General features: G+C 44.0%; 1 protein-coding gene across 1 annotated transcript in view; it reads left to right on the forward strand.

Annotated features, from left to right (window-relative positions):
* The window catches only part of ADGRL4 (adhesion G protein-coupled receptor L4), a 244,784-nt gene that overhangs the window by 135,520 nt on the left and 92,913 nt on the right, over positions 1-16,351 (forward strand). The window contains exon 7 of the mRNA XM_040360641.1: positions 3,282-3,465. Within this exon, the coding sequence (XP_040216575.1) occupies positions 3,282-3,465 (184 nt within the window). The remainder of the gene's footprint in view (positions 1-3,281; positions 3,466-16,351) is intronic.

Consider the following 16,351-nt stretch of genomic DNA (forward strand, 5'->3'; position numbering starts at 1 on the left):
GAAATCCATCCCAGGGGAGATTTATCTGCGGATAAATATCCGACGGAGTGTACACACCATAGGATCTATCCGCAGAAACCCATTTGATGGGATTTATCTGCGGATAGATTCTATGGTGTGTATGGGGCCTAAAACAGTTTTTTTTTTGCTAGAAAATTACTTAAAACCCCCAAACATTATATATTTTTTTTCTAACACCCTAGAGAATAAAATGGCAGTCGTTGCAATTTTGTAACACTGTATGTGCGCAGCGGTCTTACAAGCGCACTTTTTTTGAAAAAAAACAAGTTTTTGAATTAAAAAATAAGACAACAGTAAAGTTAGCCCAATTTTTTTATATATTGTGAAACATAATGTTACGCCGAGAAAAATGATACCCAACATGTCACGCTTCAAAATTGCGCCCGCTCATGGAATGGCGTCAAACTTTTACCCTTAAAAATCTCCATAGGCGACGTTTAAAAAAAATTCTATAGGTTGCATCTTTTGAGCTACAGAGGAGGTCTAGGACTAGAATTATTGCTCTCGCTCTAAGGCCTTGTACACATGGTCGGACCAAACTGATGAGAATGGCCCGTCGGACCGTTTTCATCGGTTCACCTCTGAAGTGGCCGTACGGTCTGATATGTGTACACACCATCAGTCCAAAATCCGAGCGGGTCAGAACGCGGTGACGTCAAACACACGACGTGCTGAATAAAACGAAATTCAATGCTTCCAAGCATGCGTCGACTTGATTCTGAGCATGCGCCGGTTTTAAACCGATGCTTTTCTGTACTAACCATTAGTTTGGTCCGATGGGGCAGCGGGGCATCGGTACGGTTTTGAAGCATGTTTAGAAATTTTGGACCAAAGGAAACCAGACCGATGGCCTATACACACGGTCGGTTTGGTCCGATGAAAATGAACTTCGGTTCATTCTCATTGGACCAAACCGGCCGTGTGTACGGGGCCTTACGAGAAAAAATCAATGCTGGAATTTGCCATTTTGCTTGTGGGCATTGTGAAGCCCACAAGCAAATACTTCCGGGAAACGGTGAATGCTAGTCTCCCAGCATTCACCGCTCTATTATGCACATGAGCAGTGTTGACGGCGAGCAGCGCCGTCAACACTTCATGGTTGCCATCACAATAATGGCATCATTTACCTGTTTGCCATGATTTAAAATGGCGGAATTAGATCTGCCCTCATCACGTGACCTGCACGTCATGTGACGAGTGAAATCCCGCAAAATTTCGTCGTCGGCGTTATGAATCGTCTCCTGGGAAGCATGACACTGTTCTCCCAGGAGACATTGCGAACAATTTCCAATAAACACTGGGGCGCTGGGGAAGAGAAGAGACACTCCCACTCCCGCAGGAGGGATATCAGGAAGTGCCTACTAATACTCCAGATTCACGGTATTTAAAAAAATTGGATAGCCAAATGTTTATGTATATACTGCATTGATCTGGATAATCTCAAGTGTATATTTAGGGTAAACCTCTTCTTTAAGGGCCCTTTTACACAGATCAGTAATGATGATCAGTGTTGCCAACCTACCAGATTGAAATTTACTGGCACGACACCTGAAATTTACTGGCGCAGCCAAATTTCTACTGGCATTTCACAAAAGTTACTAAATTACATTTTTAGGTGCAAATTTCAGTATTTAGGCTGCAAAAAAGTACGCTAGGCAAATAGCAATGTGATGTTAAGGTAAAAAAACATATTTTTGTTATTTTCGATATAATAAGGGCAAATTATTTAGTCACATCAACCCCTGCCTCCATCCCCCTCTGCCACCAACACCACCTGCCTTCACCGCCCTCTGCGGTGCCACAATCTCCCTCTGCCTCCAATCTCCCCCAGGCCCCCTGCCTCCAATTACCCCCTGCCTCCATAGTCCCCTGCCTCCATCCCTCTCTGCGGTGCCACCAACAACCCCTGTCTCCATCCCCCACCTTCTGCGGTGCCACCATCCCCCTCTGCGATGCCACCAACAACCCCTGTCTCCATCCCCCACCTTCTGCGGTGCCACCATCCCCCTCTGCGGTGCCACCAACACCCCCTGCCTCCAATCACCCCCTGCCACTAACACCCCCTGCCTAAAATCTCCCCCTGCCTCCAATCTCCTCCTGCTTCCATTGCCCCCTGCCTCCATCGCCCCCTGCGGTGCCAACACAGCCACCATCACCCCCTGCCTCCAATCACCCCCTGCCTCCAATCTCCATGCGTAGTTTCAAGCCGAACGGATCTCGGCTATTTTTACTGGCACATTCCCGCAACTACAGACATTTACGAACGGGGGGAAAAGTGCCCGTTTTTACGAACTGTCTGTAAAAATACGGACGGTTGGCAACACTGGTAATGATTTGTGCAGTGAACCTCCGCTTGCTCAGCGGGGATCGGATGAACACGGACCGTGTTGACCCGATCCGATCCGCAGACGGAAGGAAAAATAGGGTTTTCCTCTGTCTGCAGAATCGGAGGAATGCGGAAGCGGGCGAGATCGGGTGAAGGCGGATGTTCATCCTCTGACACCCGCGATCTCATAGGGACCAATGTATGTCCCTTTTTCATCCGATGGATGAAAAAGCGGACATAAGGTCCGCCCGTGTGAAAGGGGCCTTAGGAAGAGTGGTTGAGGGGAGGTAAAAATATGGATCAGCCGCATGTTTTTAAACCCACCCCCCCAATAGGGTTGCCACTTTTTCTTCAAGCCAAACCCGAACACTTTAGCAGCGGACAGCAAACATTTATTTTTTTAGCATAAACTATATGTTTGTAACAGACCTGGGACACCTTTGTGCACTCCAAAGACAATAGTAATGTGGCGTGCATAGTGCCCCCTCTCACCCTGTTCTGAGCCACATTTCTGTCTGAATATTGTGTCCGGGTTTCGGGTGGACTGAAACCCGAACACATGATTCAAAACCCGAACTGTCCGGGTGAATCCCGTACAGGTGGCAACCCTACCCCCAACCCGAAAATGTAAACAAGCCTATACCGCACGTTGCGGTAGCACTCCGGTAAATGTACCTAAATAAACGTTGGCAATAATGGCTAATTGCCAATTAAAATATCATTTTGTTTTCCTTTAAGTAGAAAGTTTATAAACCATGGATTTTCCACTTCAGGTCACCCACATGAATTTTAAAATGAGAACACATTTCCTTTCTTCTTTCAATCAGTTCGCTGATGCTGTAATCTTTCTTCCAATGTGACAAATTCACTTTAAAGTGAGAACAGCAAAAGGGCAAAGTATCCCACCATAACGTCTCTCTCTATGTATCCGCAGACGTTTGTGAACACTGTGAACAACTTTGTTGAAAAGGATAAAATTACAGTTTGGAAAAAGCTGACAGACGAGAGTCGGAGAAAAAGCATCACAAAACTCCTCCACACCACAGAACAATTGGCTCTGGATATGTCACAGAATTTCAAGAAAACAACCCAACTGGACGTTGATGCCAGCGATATGGGTGAGGATATGACTGTGTGTAATTGTTCTTTCTTATCGGAAAAAAAAGTTTTTCCTCTCTTTGATGGATGTAAGTTGTAACCTGTAAATTGGTTATGGAAGTGCAGAAGTTCAGAGACACTGCAGTTGTGGAAATAAAATATTAGTTTCAGGATAAGATTTGCGGAAAGTTTATATAATAGGACCCTGGTTCAGAACCTGTGCCCCTTTGGTACCCATTGTGCACCCCTCAGATACCAGCAGCCAACAGGCAATGTTTTTCTTTATTTACAGTGCCTTGAAAAAGTACTCATACCCCTTGAAAATTTTCCACACTTTTAGGTAGATTCACAAAGAGTTAGGCCGGCTTATCAGTAGATAAGCCGACCTAACTCAGAATCTACGCCGACTTATGTTTAAGTGTATGCTCAAACAGAGATACGCTTAAACATATCTAAGATAGGACGGCTTGCGCCGTCCTATCTTAGATTGCAATATTTCGGATGGCCGCTAGGTGGCGCTTCCATTGCGGTCGGCGTAGAATATGTAAATGAGTAGATACGCCGATTCACGAACGTACGCCCAGCCTACGCAGTACTTTTACGCCGTTTACGTTAGAGATAGGCCGCCTAAAGTTAGAGCTTAGCCCTACATGTAATAGTAATGTTAAGTATGGCCGCCGTTCCCACGTCGAAATTCGGAATTTTTACGTCGTTTGCGTAAGTCGTCCGTGAATCGGGATTTACGCCGTTTACGTCCACGTCAAAATCAATAGGCCCGTGCGACGTACTTAGCCGCAATGCACACTGGGAAATGTAGGCGGTCGGTGCATGCGCAGTAAAAACTAGACGTCCAAAATGTAAGGTCAAGCCTTATTAACATAAAACACGCCCCCCTTACACACATTTGAATTCGCCGCCCTTACGCCTGCCCGCTTTAGGCTATGCCGCCGTAACATAGCAGGCAAGTACATTGTGAATCATGTACTTGCCTAGCTAACTTACGGCGGCGTAGCCTAAACACGCTAAGCTACGCCGCCGCAAGTTTAGGCCAATGTGTGTGAATCTACCTATTTGTCATGTTACAACCAAAAATGTAAATGTATTTTATCGGGATTTTATGTAAAAGATCAGGGGTCTCCAAACATTCTAAACAAAGGGCCGGTTTATTGTCCTTCAGACTCTTTGCGGGCCGGACTTTGACCAGCAGGAGTAGAAATTTTCCTGGCATCATTGTTAGTGAACATCTGGAATTAGGGGGAGGAATAGTGCCCCATTGCTGGTATCATAGGGAGGAATAGTGCTCTATTAGTTGTGTCAGTGGGAGAAATGGTGCTCCATTGTCGGTGTCAGATGGCAGAATAGTGTCTCGTATCATTGGGAGGGATAGTGCCCCAAGGGCCGGATAAAGTGCCTCGGGCCGCAGTTTGGAGACCACTGTGATAGACCAATACAAAGTTGCACATAATTGTGAAGTGGACGGAAAATGATAAATGGTTTTCAATTTTTTTTTACAAATAAATATCTAAAAAGTGTGGCGTGCATTTGTATAGCGAGTCAATACTTTGTAGAACCTCCCTGCAATTACAGCTGCAAGTCTTTTTGAGGATGTCTCTACCAGCTTTGCACATCTAGAGTGAAATCTTTGCCCATTCTTCTTTGCAAAATACCTCAAGCTCTGTCAGATTGGATGGAGAGAGTCTGTGAACAGCAATTTCCAAGTCTTGCCACAGATTCTCAATTGGATTGAGGTCTGGACTTTGACTGGGCCGTTCTAACACATGAATAGGCTTTGATCTAAACCATTTTATTGTAGCTCTGGCTCTATGTTTAGAGTCGTTGTCCTTCTGAAAGGTGAACCTCCGCCCCAGTCTCAAGTCTTTTGCAGACTCCAAAAGGTTTTCTTCTAAGATTGCCCTGTATTTGGCTCAATTCATTTTCCCATTAACTCTGACCAGCTTCCCTGTTCTTGCTGATGAAAAGTATCCCTATAACATATTGCTGCCACCACCATGTTTCACGGTGGGGATGGTGTGTTCAGGGTGATGTGCAGTGTTAGTTTTCCTCCACACATAGCGTTTTTCTTTTAGGCCAAAAAGTAAAATTTTGGTCTCATCTGACCAGATCACCTTCTTCCACATGTTTGCTGTGTCCCCCACATGGCTTCTCGCAAACTGAAAATGGGACTTTATATGGCTTTCCTTCAACAATGTCTTTCTTCTTGCCACTCTTCCATAAAGGGCAGATTTGTGGAGTGCACAACTAATAGTTGTCCTGTGGACAGATTATCCCACCTGAGCTGTGGATCTCTGCAGCTCCTCCAGAGTTACCATGGGCCTCTTGGCTGCTTCTCTGATTAATGCTCTCCTTGCCCGGCCTGTCAGTTTAGGTGGACGGCCATGTCTTGGTAGGTTTGCAGTTGTGCCATACTCTTTCCATTTTCGGATAATGGATTGAACAGAGCTCTGTGAGATGTTCAAAGCTTGGGATATTGTTTTAGAACCTAACCCTGCTTAATACTTCTCCACAACTTTATCCCTGACCTGTCTGGTGTGTTCATTGGCCTTCATGATGCTGTTTGTTCACCAAGGTTCTCTAACAAACCTCTGAGGGCTTCACAGAACAGCTGTATTTGGCACCACTAGATTTTAGTTTGTTTCAGAGTAAAGGGGGTTGAATACAAATGCACGCCACACTTTACACATATTTTTTTGTTAAAAAAATGAAAACCATTTATAATTTTCTGAAAAACGACAAAAAAAAAAAAGAAATTCGAACATGTCGTTTTTCGGGTTGTAAAAAATGATCGTGTGTGTACTAAAACGACGTTAAAAACCCGCGCATGCTCAGAAGCAAGTTATGAGACGGGAGCGAATCGTCTTTTACTAACAAGGAACCAGCTAAAGGGTGACGTCATCCGAATGGAACTTCCCCTTTATAGTGCCGTCGTACGCATTGTACGTCACCGCGCTTTGCTAGAGCATTTTTTTAAACGACCGTGTGTGGGCAACGTCGTTTTAATGATGAAGTTGGAAAAAACTTTGTTTTTTACATGCCGAAAAATGATCGTGTGTACGCGGCATTAGTCTAGTATCCTCCAACGATTCATGCATCCCATCCCATCCATCCAACTCACCTATCCATTCATCCACAAACCAACAATTTCCATCCATTAATCCATCCATCCACAAACCCAACCATCCATTCACCCACAAAGCCAACCACCCATCCATTAATCCATCCATCCAAAAAACCCTTCTATCCATTCATCCATCCATCCATCCATTAATCCATCCATTAATCCACAAACCCTTGTATCCATCCATCCCCTGTGCTGAAGCCCATTTATGATTCTGGCTGTTGGGCATTATAGCTCTTAAGACTTTATTTGAAGATGCAAGGCATTTAAATGACCTATGATAAACTATCAGGACCGCCCGGTATTCCCGATCCCATCAAATGCTTTTCTCTAATAAGACCTCATCGCCAGCCAAATTGCAATAGTATTGAGTCTGTGAGAATTTAATAACTGTGCTGATGCAATCAATTTCATTCCTTGGGGACACACCTTCTGATTAAATCATTGCTGAGCACTGATTGGTTGACGTCATAAAATGGCAAAATAAATTTAATTAAATTTCTCGCAGTTCACTCTCATTACTTTTAAGAACTCCAGGCGACTCTCTATCCAACGTAAAATTATATTGTTTTAAAACTGACAGCTGGTGTTGCCATGGAATATAGATGGTGTATGCTTTTACCTCCTTTTTCTTGCAATGGGAGAGAAGAGATCCAGGATCTGACACCGTGGAAGATATTGTAACCTCACCACAGGGAGTTCCTAAAGCTTCATGGGAACAGATCATACTTGCCCTGGTATGACACGCCGAATGCTGTCCAAAGGGCAAGATGCTTAGCGCATGTTTATGATTGGCTGGCAGTGTACACTAGTCACAAGCTGGAATTGCAGTCCTATGAAACAGGGTTTCTAACCCTTAAAAAAAAATCACTAATTGATCATAAATTATATAAATGTCTTCCCCCCCCCCCCCTCACCTTAGTGAAATTATCTACATTTGTTTTTTTATGGGGAGGGTGCCTTTTTTTCTTTCTTTCTTTGTGGAGGCGCATGTAAGCAGTTTGTTAGGTGTTGTCCTGGTGGGTAGGCGTCAGGGCTTTTTTTCAGGGGAAACTCAGTTCCACCACCTCTGGCTCAGACCCTTTGGTGCCTGCTCACCACAATCGCTTGTAAACACAGAAGTCTGGTTTCTGTGTTTACAAGTGACAGCTCTTCACTCTGTGTGTAACCCCCTGAACTCTGCATTCTGTATGTAATCCAATCCTGGTATTTAATGCCCCTTTTAGACCCTTCTACTGTTTGTGAAATCTGAACGGGGTTGTGGTTGAGTTCCTGCACCTATTTTCTGTGAAAAAAAGCTCTGGTAGGCGTTAATGCCTGTCCTGGTTATTTGGTTTTGGCGGGTACTCCTCTAGGCCCAACCCACTGGTCCTTTGTGATATATAAGGAGCCGAGCTTGGGAGGAGGTAGCAGTGGGAGAAAGGGGAGAAGGATGCTATCTGTGCCTAACAGAAAGCTCATAATCACTATTTGCTATTGGGGGCTTTCCGATCATGTGACCGCTGTGACAGCCAATCAAGCCGGTCACATGTTCATAAACACTGCCCTGCCTCCAGGCATCAGCAACCCCTTAAAGGGCCGGGAGGTGCTGGCGTCAATGGGCTCCTGCCATCATCAACCCCTTAAAGGGCCGGGAGGTGCTGGCGTCAAGGGGCTCCCGCCATCAGCAACCCCTTAAAGGGCCGGGAGGTGCTGGCGTCAAGGGGCTCCCGCCATCAGCAACCCCTTAAAGGGCCAGGAGGTGCCAGCATCAGCAACCCCTTAAAGGTCTGGGAGGTGACGGCATCAAGGGATTAAATGCAATTCCAACAGGTTCAAAATTGGTTGTCATCGACTGAAAACTGTCAGGTGTAAGGCCAGCTCTACAGATAACAGAATCTTGAGTTTCCTGCATTTGGCAATGATACAATCTGCAAATTTGTCTTTTGGCATTTATCAGTGACTTTTCTCTATCTTCTGAAAGAAAGCTATAACGGAAAATATATGCCATCTCAGTAATTTGTCTCTATGGCTGTCCACAGATATAGATAACACATCAGTCACAATTAGCTACGCCTTAGTCTCAAGTAAATGATGTGCGTAAGCAGAGAACTGGATTCAATGCTTAAAGATTTATTTTCAGTGACAAGCTAGAATGTTTGTGTTTTAGTAGGTAGTTTTAAAAGGTAAAGTTCCAATGTGGGGTTTCACATGCCACTAGGTCAGAACCAAATTTCCATCAGTGGCACTGCTAGGTATATGACATTCGGTGCCTAAAACAACACTCATGTATCATGATCACAACTTTTATATCTTCAAATTTTACTTGGCCTAACTCCACTTATTTCCCCCTAATTCTGGAATTGCTGCACTTTTCTCTTCTGTCACTAGGTGGCATTGTAGCTGGTGACATTAGATAGACAAGGACATAACAAGAACAGATCATTAATGGATGGTGTGTCTCAGCCAATGGGCAAGGGTTTCTTTAAGCCCCTTGGCCTGCTGGGAGAGAATATTTATTTGGGTGGAGTCAGGTGATCGGAATCCTGTGCCACCTGGACAGCTGTCTGGGTGGGCGTGTGTTATATCACCCCAGGCTTCTAGGCCAGAAGCCTGAGGCCTATCCTGGGGACATCTGGCTGCTAGGCTGACAGAGGCCTATCCAGGAGCAAGAGAAGCAGCGTAGGGTTAGGACTGCAAGATTGGAGTCCAACCGAGTTGAGGAGGTTCAGCTGGACAGGGAACCAGTTGTGGTCAGAGGTAGCGGGGGAAGCTTTCGCCACTAAGGGACCATCCTACTTGCTACGGGAGACTACTGTGAGTAAGCTAAAGCAAGTACCTGAGCAGTCTTCTCACCAGCCAGTGGATGATGAAAAAGTGGCAAAGCATCAGCAAGTGCCAAGCCAGGGACCCAGCAGGATAGCGGGTGTGATGCTTGAGGAGTGTACAGCGGGATAGCTGTGGAAGAGTTCAGGGGATCCAGTGATGACTGGGATCTGGAAGTCTAGTGAGAGACTCGGAGCTCAGTGAGTAAAGATCTACAGTGGGATACTGTGAGATAAGTAAAAGGACTGTTCTGTGTAACCAAGAGTTATGTACAACCACCACTGTTGACTGTTGCAAGATTAGTTGCCAAAGAAGACAACGGTCCTACCTATACAGAAGTGTTATCCGGCTAGAGACCTTCCACTGTATAGCTGTCTACCTATAGAAGTCTATTACCATTGCATTTACTCAAGGGTGTCCTGGCACTAACCCGCTTTCCCCCAGTTATGTTAAGAGACAATAAATCTCTTGATTGCATTCAAAAAGTGACTGACGCCCATCATTCTTCTTGCATCACACCCACCATGCCGGGTAACCCACTCTACAAGGAAGGATGTCAGCTCTCCCTAACCCTTGAGGTCACCATTAGGCCTTTGGGGCCCCGGGACCTTGCTACAGTTATAATGTGCATGCATCGCATACTAGTACATTATGTGACACTTACCTTCCAGCGACGCAATGTCACCGCAGAAACTGAGTATTTCCAGGTGTTTCCGATCGGCTCCGCCGCCCCCGCACATCTGGCCAAATGCGGTACTGCACACCGCAGAGGCTTGAATCCTGCTCGTTTTGAGAGACAACACTTGCAAACCGAGTCAGGATTTAAAAAATAAAATAAAAATTGCTTGTATTGCAAAAAGCTTGTTAACCGTGTTACTCGCAATCCGAGGTTCCACTGCACTTGGACCTTAAAAATTCTTCTTGAACATGGACCCTTTGATGGCAGTGTCCTCCACTGATAGGAAGGGAAGATAAATAACTCCAACAAGGCCTCATACAGCAATATAAATCTAATAAAAGTTTTTATCCTTCCTTATGTTATACAAAAACTGAAAAAAAAAAATATGGCAGGAATTACTAGGAGTTATAAAATGATGACAGTAAGAGCTTTTGAGCCTGTGCATCATTTATTGAAATTCAGGGATTTACAGTTATGCTGCCAAATCTCTTTGGGGAAAAAGAAGCCAGAATTTCTTCTTTCTTCCTTGGAAATATATTGCCCCATACTCTGTACCCTCAGTGCCTGTGTGGCCCCTATTTTACAGAGGATGTGCGCTGAAAAAAAAATATTAAAAGCCAGCAGCTACAAATACTGCAGCTGCTGACTTTTACTATTAGGACACTTACCTGTCCTGGAGTGCAGCGCCGCCCGCAGCAGAGGACGATCGCTCGCTCGTCACTCTGCTCCCCCCCCCCCGCGCTCCGGCTTCACTGCCCGGTTCCCTACGGCGCATGCGCGAGTCGCGCTACGCCTGCCGATTGGCTCCCGCTGTGTTTTGGGAGCCGAGTGTTCCCAGAACACAAAGGGGGGGGGAGGTGACGTCATGCCCGCAGTCTGCCCGAGACTGTGTGGCCGGAAGAGGGTGCAAATACCTGTCTTTAGACAGGTATCTGCACCCCCCTCCCCCTGAAAGGTGTCAAATGTGACACCGGAGGGGGGAGCGTTCCGATCAGCGGGAATTCCACTTTAGGGTGGAGCTCCGCTTTAAGCCTTTCATACAGAAGACAATGAATTTCAATGCAGTTGATCAAATTTGAATACAAGATGTATTTTAGGGGACACACATTTGTAGGGACCACTCTTTAAAAATAGTTGCTAGCTCTGGCAAAAGGTTTTGAATATATTTATTATTATTATATTATTACTATACAGGATTTATATAGCGGCAACAGTTTGCACAGCGCTTTACAATGTAGAGTGAGAACAGTACAAATACAATACAGTTCAATACAGAAAGAATAGGAGGGCCCTGCTTATGGAACTTACAATCTAAAGGGAGGGGGAGGTGATACAAAGGTAATAGCTGCAGGAGATGATCTGATGGAGGTGACTCAGGTACAGTTCGTAGGTGCCGATGGGATAGGCTTCCCTCAATAAGTAGGTTTTCAGGGATCACCTAAAGGAGGACAGGGTAGGGGCTGACCGGACATACTGGGGCAGGGAGTTCCAGAGGGTAGGAGAGGCTCTGAAGAAGTCCTGTAGGCGAGCATGGGAGGAGGTGACAGGGAAGCTAGAGAGCAGGAGGTTTTTGGAGGAGTGAAGAGAACGATTTGGGCGATATCTGCAGATGAGGTTGTTAATGTAGCTGGGGGCGATGTTTTGGATGGCCCTGTTTGTTGTGGTTAGTATTTAGAATGTTATATGGGGGGTAGGGGAAGCCAGTGAAGGGATTGGCGAAGAGGAGCAGCAGTCAGATTGGTTAGTGAGGTGCATTAGTTCAGTAGCGGCATTCAAAATAGACTGAAGGGGAGATAGCCTGTGTAAAGGTAGGCCAGTGAGGAGGGGGTTGCAGTAGTCAAGGCAGGAAATAACCAAGGAGTGAATAAGTTGCTTTGTGGTGTCATTAGTCAGGAAGGGTCGAATTCTGAAAATGTTGCAGAGGTTAAGGCGGAAAGATGTAGCCAGTAGTGTTGAGCAGAATATGCCATATTCGATTTCGCGATATATCTCGAATATATATTCGAATATTCGAGATATATTCGCTAAATTCGAATATTCGTGATATTTTATCGAAATTAAATGATTGCGATTTTTCGCTATTGCGAATGCGAAAATAATTGCGATTTTTTTATAACTGCGGTAGGAGCACTCTGATTGGCTCAGAATATTCGTGATATTTTATCGAAATATCGCAACATGCGAATGCGATATTTATTGCGCAATTTCGAGAAATGCTGGAGGAGCGCTCTGATTGGCTCAGAATATTCGTGATATTTTATCGAAATATCGCAACATGCGAATGCGATATTTACTGCGCAATTTCGACAAATGCTGTAGGAGCACTCTGATTGGCTCAGAATATTCGTGATATTTTACAATACAAAATAATTGCGAATATTCGGCAAATGCGGAAGGAGCACTCTGATTGGCTCAGAATATTCTTGATATTTTACAATACAAAATAATTGCGAATATTCGGCAAATGCGGAAGGAGCACTCTGATTGGCTCAGAATATTCGTGATATTTTACAATACAAAATAAAAAGTGTTTTGCATTGGTGGTGATTCTTTACTCTATCCATCTGTCACAGCCGTTTGTCAATCAAACACCTTGAAGATTGAACACGTTCATGCTGCATGCTTTGGACTTTTTTTCACTTCACATATCAGACATTTTTATGAAAGATTATTTTTCTATTATTGGGACTATATTTCTTTATATATTTGTTTCACTGTGTATTTCACAAGTTATTTGCGCTTGCTTATTTTATAATTTGCCCACATGTCTTGTCACTAGACATATTTTTTATTCTTGTAGAGCGACTCCATTTTCTGTCTTGTATTAATTTATGTTGTATAACATTTTTGAGTTGCTGCTGTATTCTCCCCTTTTTTAAGGTATGCGCAATTTTTTCCTTCTTACAAAAAAAAATAATATCAAACATACAAATATTCATAACATACACATACACAAAGCCCCCCCCCCCCTTTTGCATCAGAGACAATCAGAGTTCTCCTACCACAGTTATCGAAAATTCGCAATCATTTTCGCATTCGCAATAGCGAAAAATCGCAATTTTTTTTTTTTCAATTTGGCAACATAAAAGGATCGCCTCAGCTTAGCTACTCGGCCCAGGGTCTCTAATCATACCAGCAATGCTTTTAGACGTCAATAGGATGTGATCTGTTTTAAAAATCAAATTGAAAAAATGCGAATATTCGGAATTGCGAATATTCACCGCGAAATTCGAAATATAGCGCGATTTCTCGAATATGCTATATTCGAGTCGAATATTCGCAATGCGAATATTCGTGAGCAACACTAGTAGCCAGTGATTGGATGTGGGGGCTAAAGGAGAGGTCAGAGTCTAGTAGGATTACACACAGCACCTTAGCGGTGCAGTGGTTGTGCTGTTGATCACCATTGGTAAAGTCATGGGGAGGGCATCAGGGAGGATCACGTTACGCTACGCCGCCGCAAAGTTAGGACGCCCTTTGTGAATCTACCAAATAGTTTTCCTCGTCGAGTTCCTTGTTAGGCTGTCGAGGAACTCGACAAGCCAATTTTCTCCATTCCCGTCAAGGAAATAGAGAACATGCTCTCTTTTTGGCTCGTCGAGTTTCTCTACAGTTTCCTCGACAAAAAAGTACACACGACCGATTTTCTCTGCAAAAAAAATTCTTCCAGCAAGTTTCTTGCTGGTTTTTGCCAAGAAACTCGGTCGTGTGTACGAGGCCTCACAGTACAGCCATGGCTGAAACAGAGGCCCAAAATTTGGTAAAACAATACAGTCAGAGGTAGCTACATCTCTGACTACCCTCTAAATTTAAGGCAGCACCAGTTATGAAAGTAGCAGGGCGCTACATATATATTTTTGGGGGATATTTATTATAACAAAAATTTTAAAATATTGCTTTTTTTTAAAAAAAATTGTGGCTCTTTTTTTGTTTATAGTGCAAAAAATAAAACAGCAGAGGTGATCAAATACGAAAAAAGAAAGCTCTATTTGTAAGAAAAAAAGGACGTAAATTTTGTTTGGGTACAGCGTCGCACAACCGCTGTTGGGTTTTCGAAATAAAAAGAAGTTTTCAGGCAGTGGTTTGTAGTAATAGATGCAGTTATAGGTTGCAAGCATTACTAAATAAATTGTAAAAGTTTGCCTTGTCCATTCTTACCTCAGTTTGTAATAGTTTTTCCTACACAGATACAAAACTTATTTAGCCTTTTCAAAGTTTTTTTCTTTCTGGATCACCATAGCTACAGATTGGATCTCCATATGGGAGAATAAACTTATGAAAGCTAAAAGTGAAAAGTCGAATGTCATGGTTGAGTGTTGCTATGGCAAGACTTGGAAACAAGGTGGACTCAGCAAGGTTTACGTCTGCTCTGTTCCTGCAAACTGATGCAATCACTTCACTTTAACTCTGTACTTGGGCTGGAAGACAGGCATTGCGTGATAAGGATTAAATTGTCCGCAACAACATGCATTAATGCTAAAAATAAAAACAGCCCTCGGAATTCATTATGTGATGGACTTAGTAATAAGAGTTAATGATATCTGCAGTTATTAGCAGATAAGCAGCTACCGACATTTTGCGCAATGAATTTATTAGCAGCAACAATAACAGCAGATGTTAAAGTGAACCTGTGGTCACCTCAAAATGAACATTTCCAACATGGCACAATGTACAGCAAGAGAATACATTTATCAAAATAAATCATACCTTTTATACTTAAAAAGCAATTAGTAAGCTCCAGTTAATTGGCATTTGAGATGGTATCAAAAGGAAGCATTTCCTAAGGCTCTTCTTTCCCAAAGTTCAGACTACGTTTTATAATGTAATCTAATCTCTCCTGCTGTTGCCCCCCCCTTAAACCAAACCAGGCCACATGCCCTCAACATGGTGGGGGGTATTTTGGGGTGGGGGGGGGCTCACCCCAAAGCACCTTGTCCCCATGTTGATGGGGACAAGGGCCTCTTCCCCACAACCCTGGGCAGGGATTGTTGGGGGTCTGCAGGCAGGGGCTTATTGGAAATTGAAAGCCTCCTTTACAAGGGGCATTTCATACAGGTGTGGCCCCTATATTTCGCCCTCCCCCATGTGAATGAGTATAGGGTAGTACCCCTACCCATTCACCAAAAAAGTTAGTAAAAAAGTGAATAAAAACACTACACAAGTTTTTGACCATTCCTTTATTAAAAAAATCTAAAACAATGTCCCCCGATGTAAATCCATCTTCAATCAGGCCACCCGCCGCTTTGCTGGACACGAAAAAAAAAAAGCTCCCGCCGACTGCCTGCTCCTCCCTCTGACTTTTATTAAATAGCTTAGAGGAGGAGTCACCCGATGATGTCAGCGGGTGACCCTGCCCTTGTGACCCAGGATGCCTCGGCCCTGACCCTTGTGGCGCTTCCAGTCACCGCTCCTTAACAACCAGCTATTCTTCACACAGACTTTGAATCGGTCAATCATTTTTCGACTGATCCGAATGCCAATTGTTTCTGGAAATTTGGAATTCATTTGAAAAAAAATAAAATTAAATAAATTCCAACAAAATTCATTACTTTTACATTCGGAGATTCGGATGTAACCAAAAAATGTTCAGAATTTACATATAGACCGAAACTAATAGCACATTTCTAGCAGAATATAACTTTTGTAGGAGGATTTGTTTCATCTCTGTATCCAGTCACTTCACTGAGTATATGTAAGGGTTTACAACTACTTTAATTATTCTTCAGAAAACCGGTGATGTCAGCTAGAGCTTGTCAGACGTATGTGGTAGGCATGAGATTTTAATATACAATAATTTTTATTTAGGTGGTTTAGTAATGTTTTATTGAACTGGGTGAACCCGCCCCATACTCATTCACATGGGTGGATGCTGGGATCTGCCTTCTTCCGATAAGTCATCCCTCCGCACCCTCCACCACCACCGAGCCAGGGTTGTGAGGAAGAAGGGAATCCCGCTGACAGCAGATGAGTCATGGGTTGTTAAAGCGGGGGTTCACCCTAAAAAACAATTTCTAACATTAGAGCCAGCATACTAAGGACATTTACTGTATGTAGGTCTTTTTTTTTTTATCCGTACATACCGTTATATTCAGATTTTGTCCAGGGCTTCCGCGTTCTGATGACTGCGGGACTGGGCATTCCTATCCCTGCATCAGGGTTCTGATTACTGCAGGACTGGGCGTTCCTATCCTTGGGGTAGATGATTGACGACTTGTGAAACAGTTCCCCTGTCGCACAACGCGCGTCACCAGATTTTCGGAAATAGCCGAGCTGCGAGTCGGCACTA

This window comes from Rana temporaria, chromosome 7 (assembly GCF_905171775.1).
Source record: "Rana temporaria chromosome 7, aRanTem1.1, whole genome shotgun sequence".
In the NCBI taxonomy this organism is placed as follows: domain Eukaryota; kingdom Metazoa; phylum Chordata; class Amphibia; order Anura; family Ranidae; genus Rana; species Rana temporaria.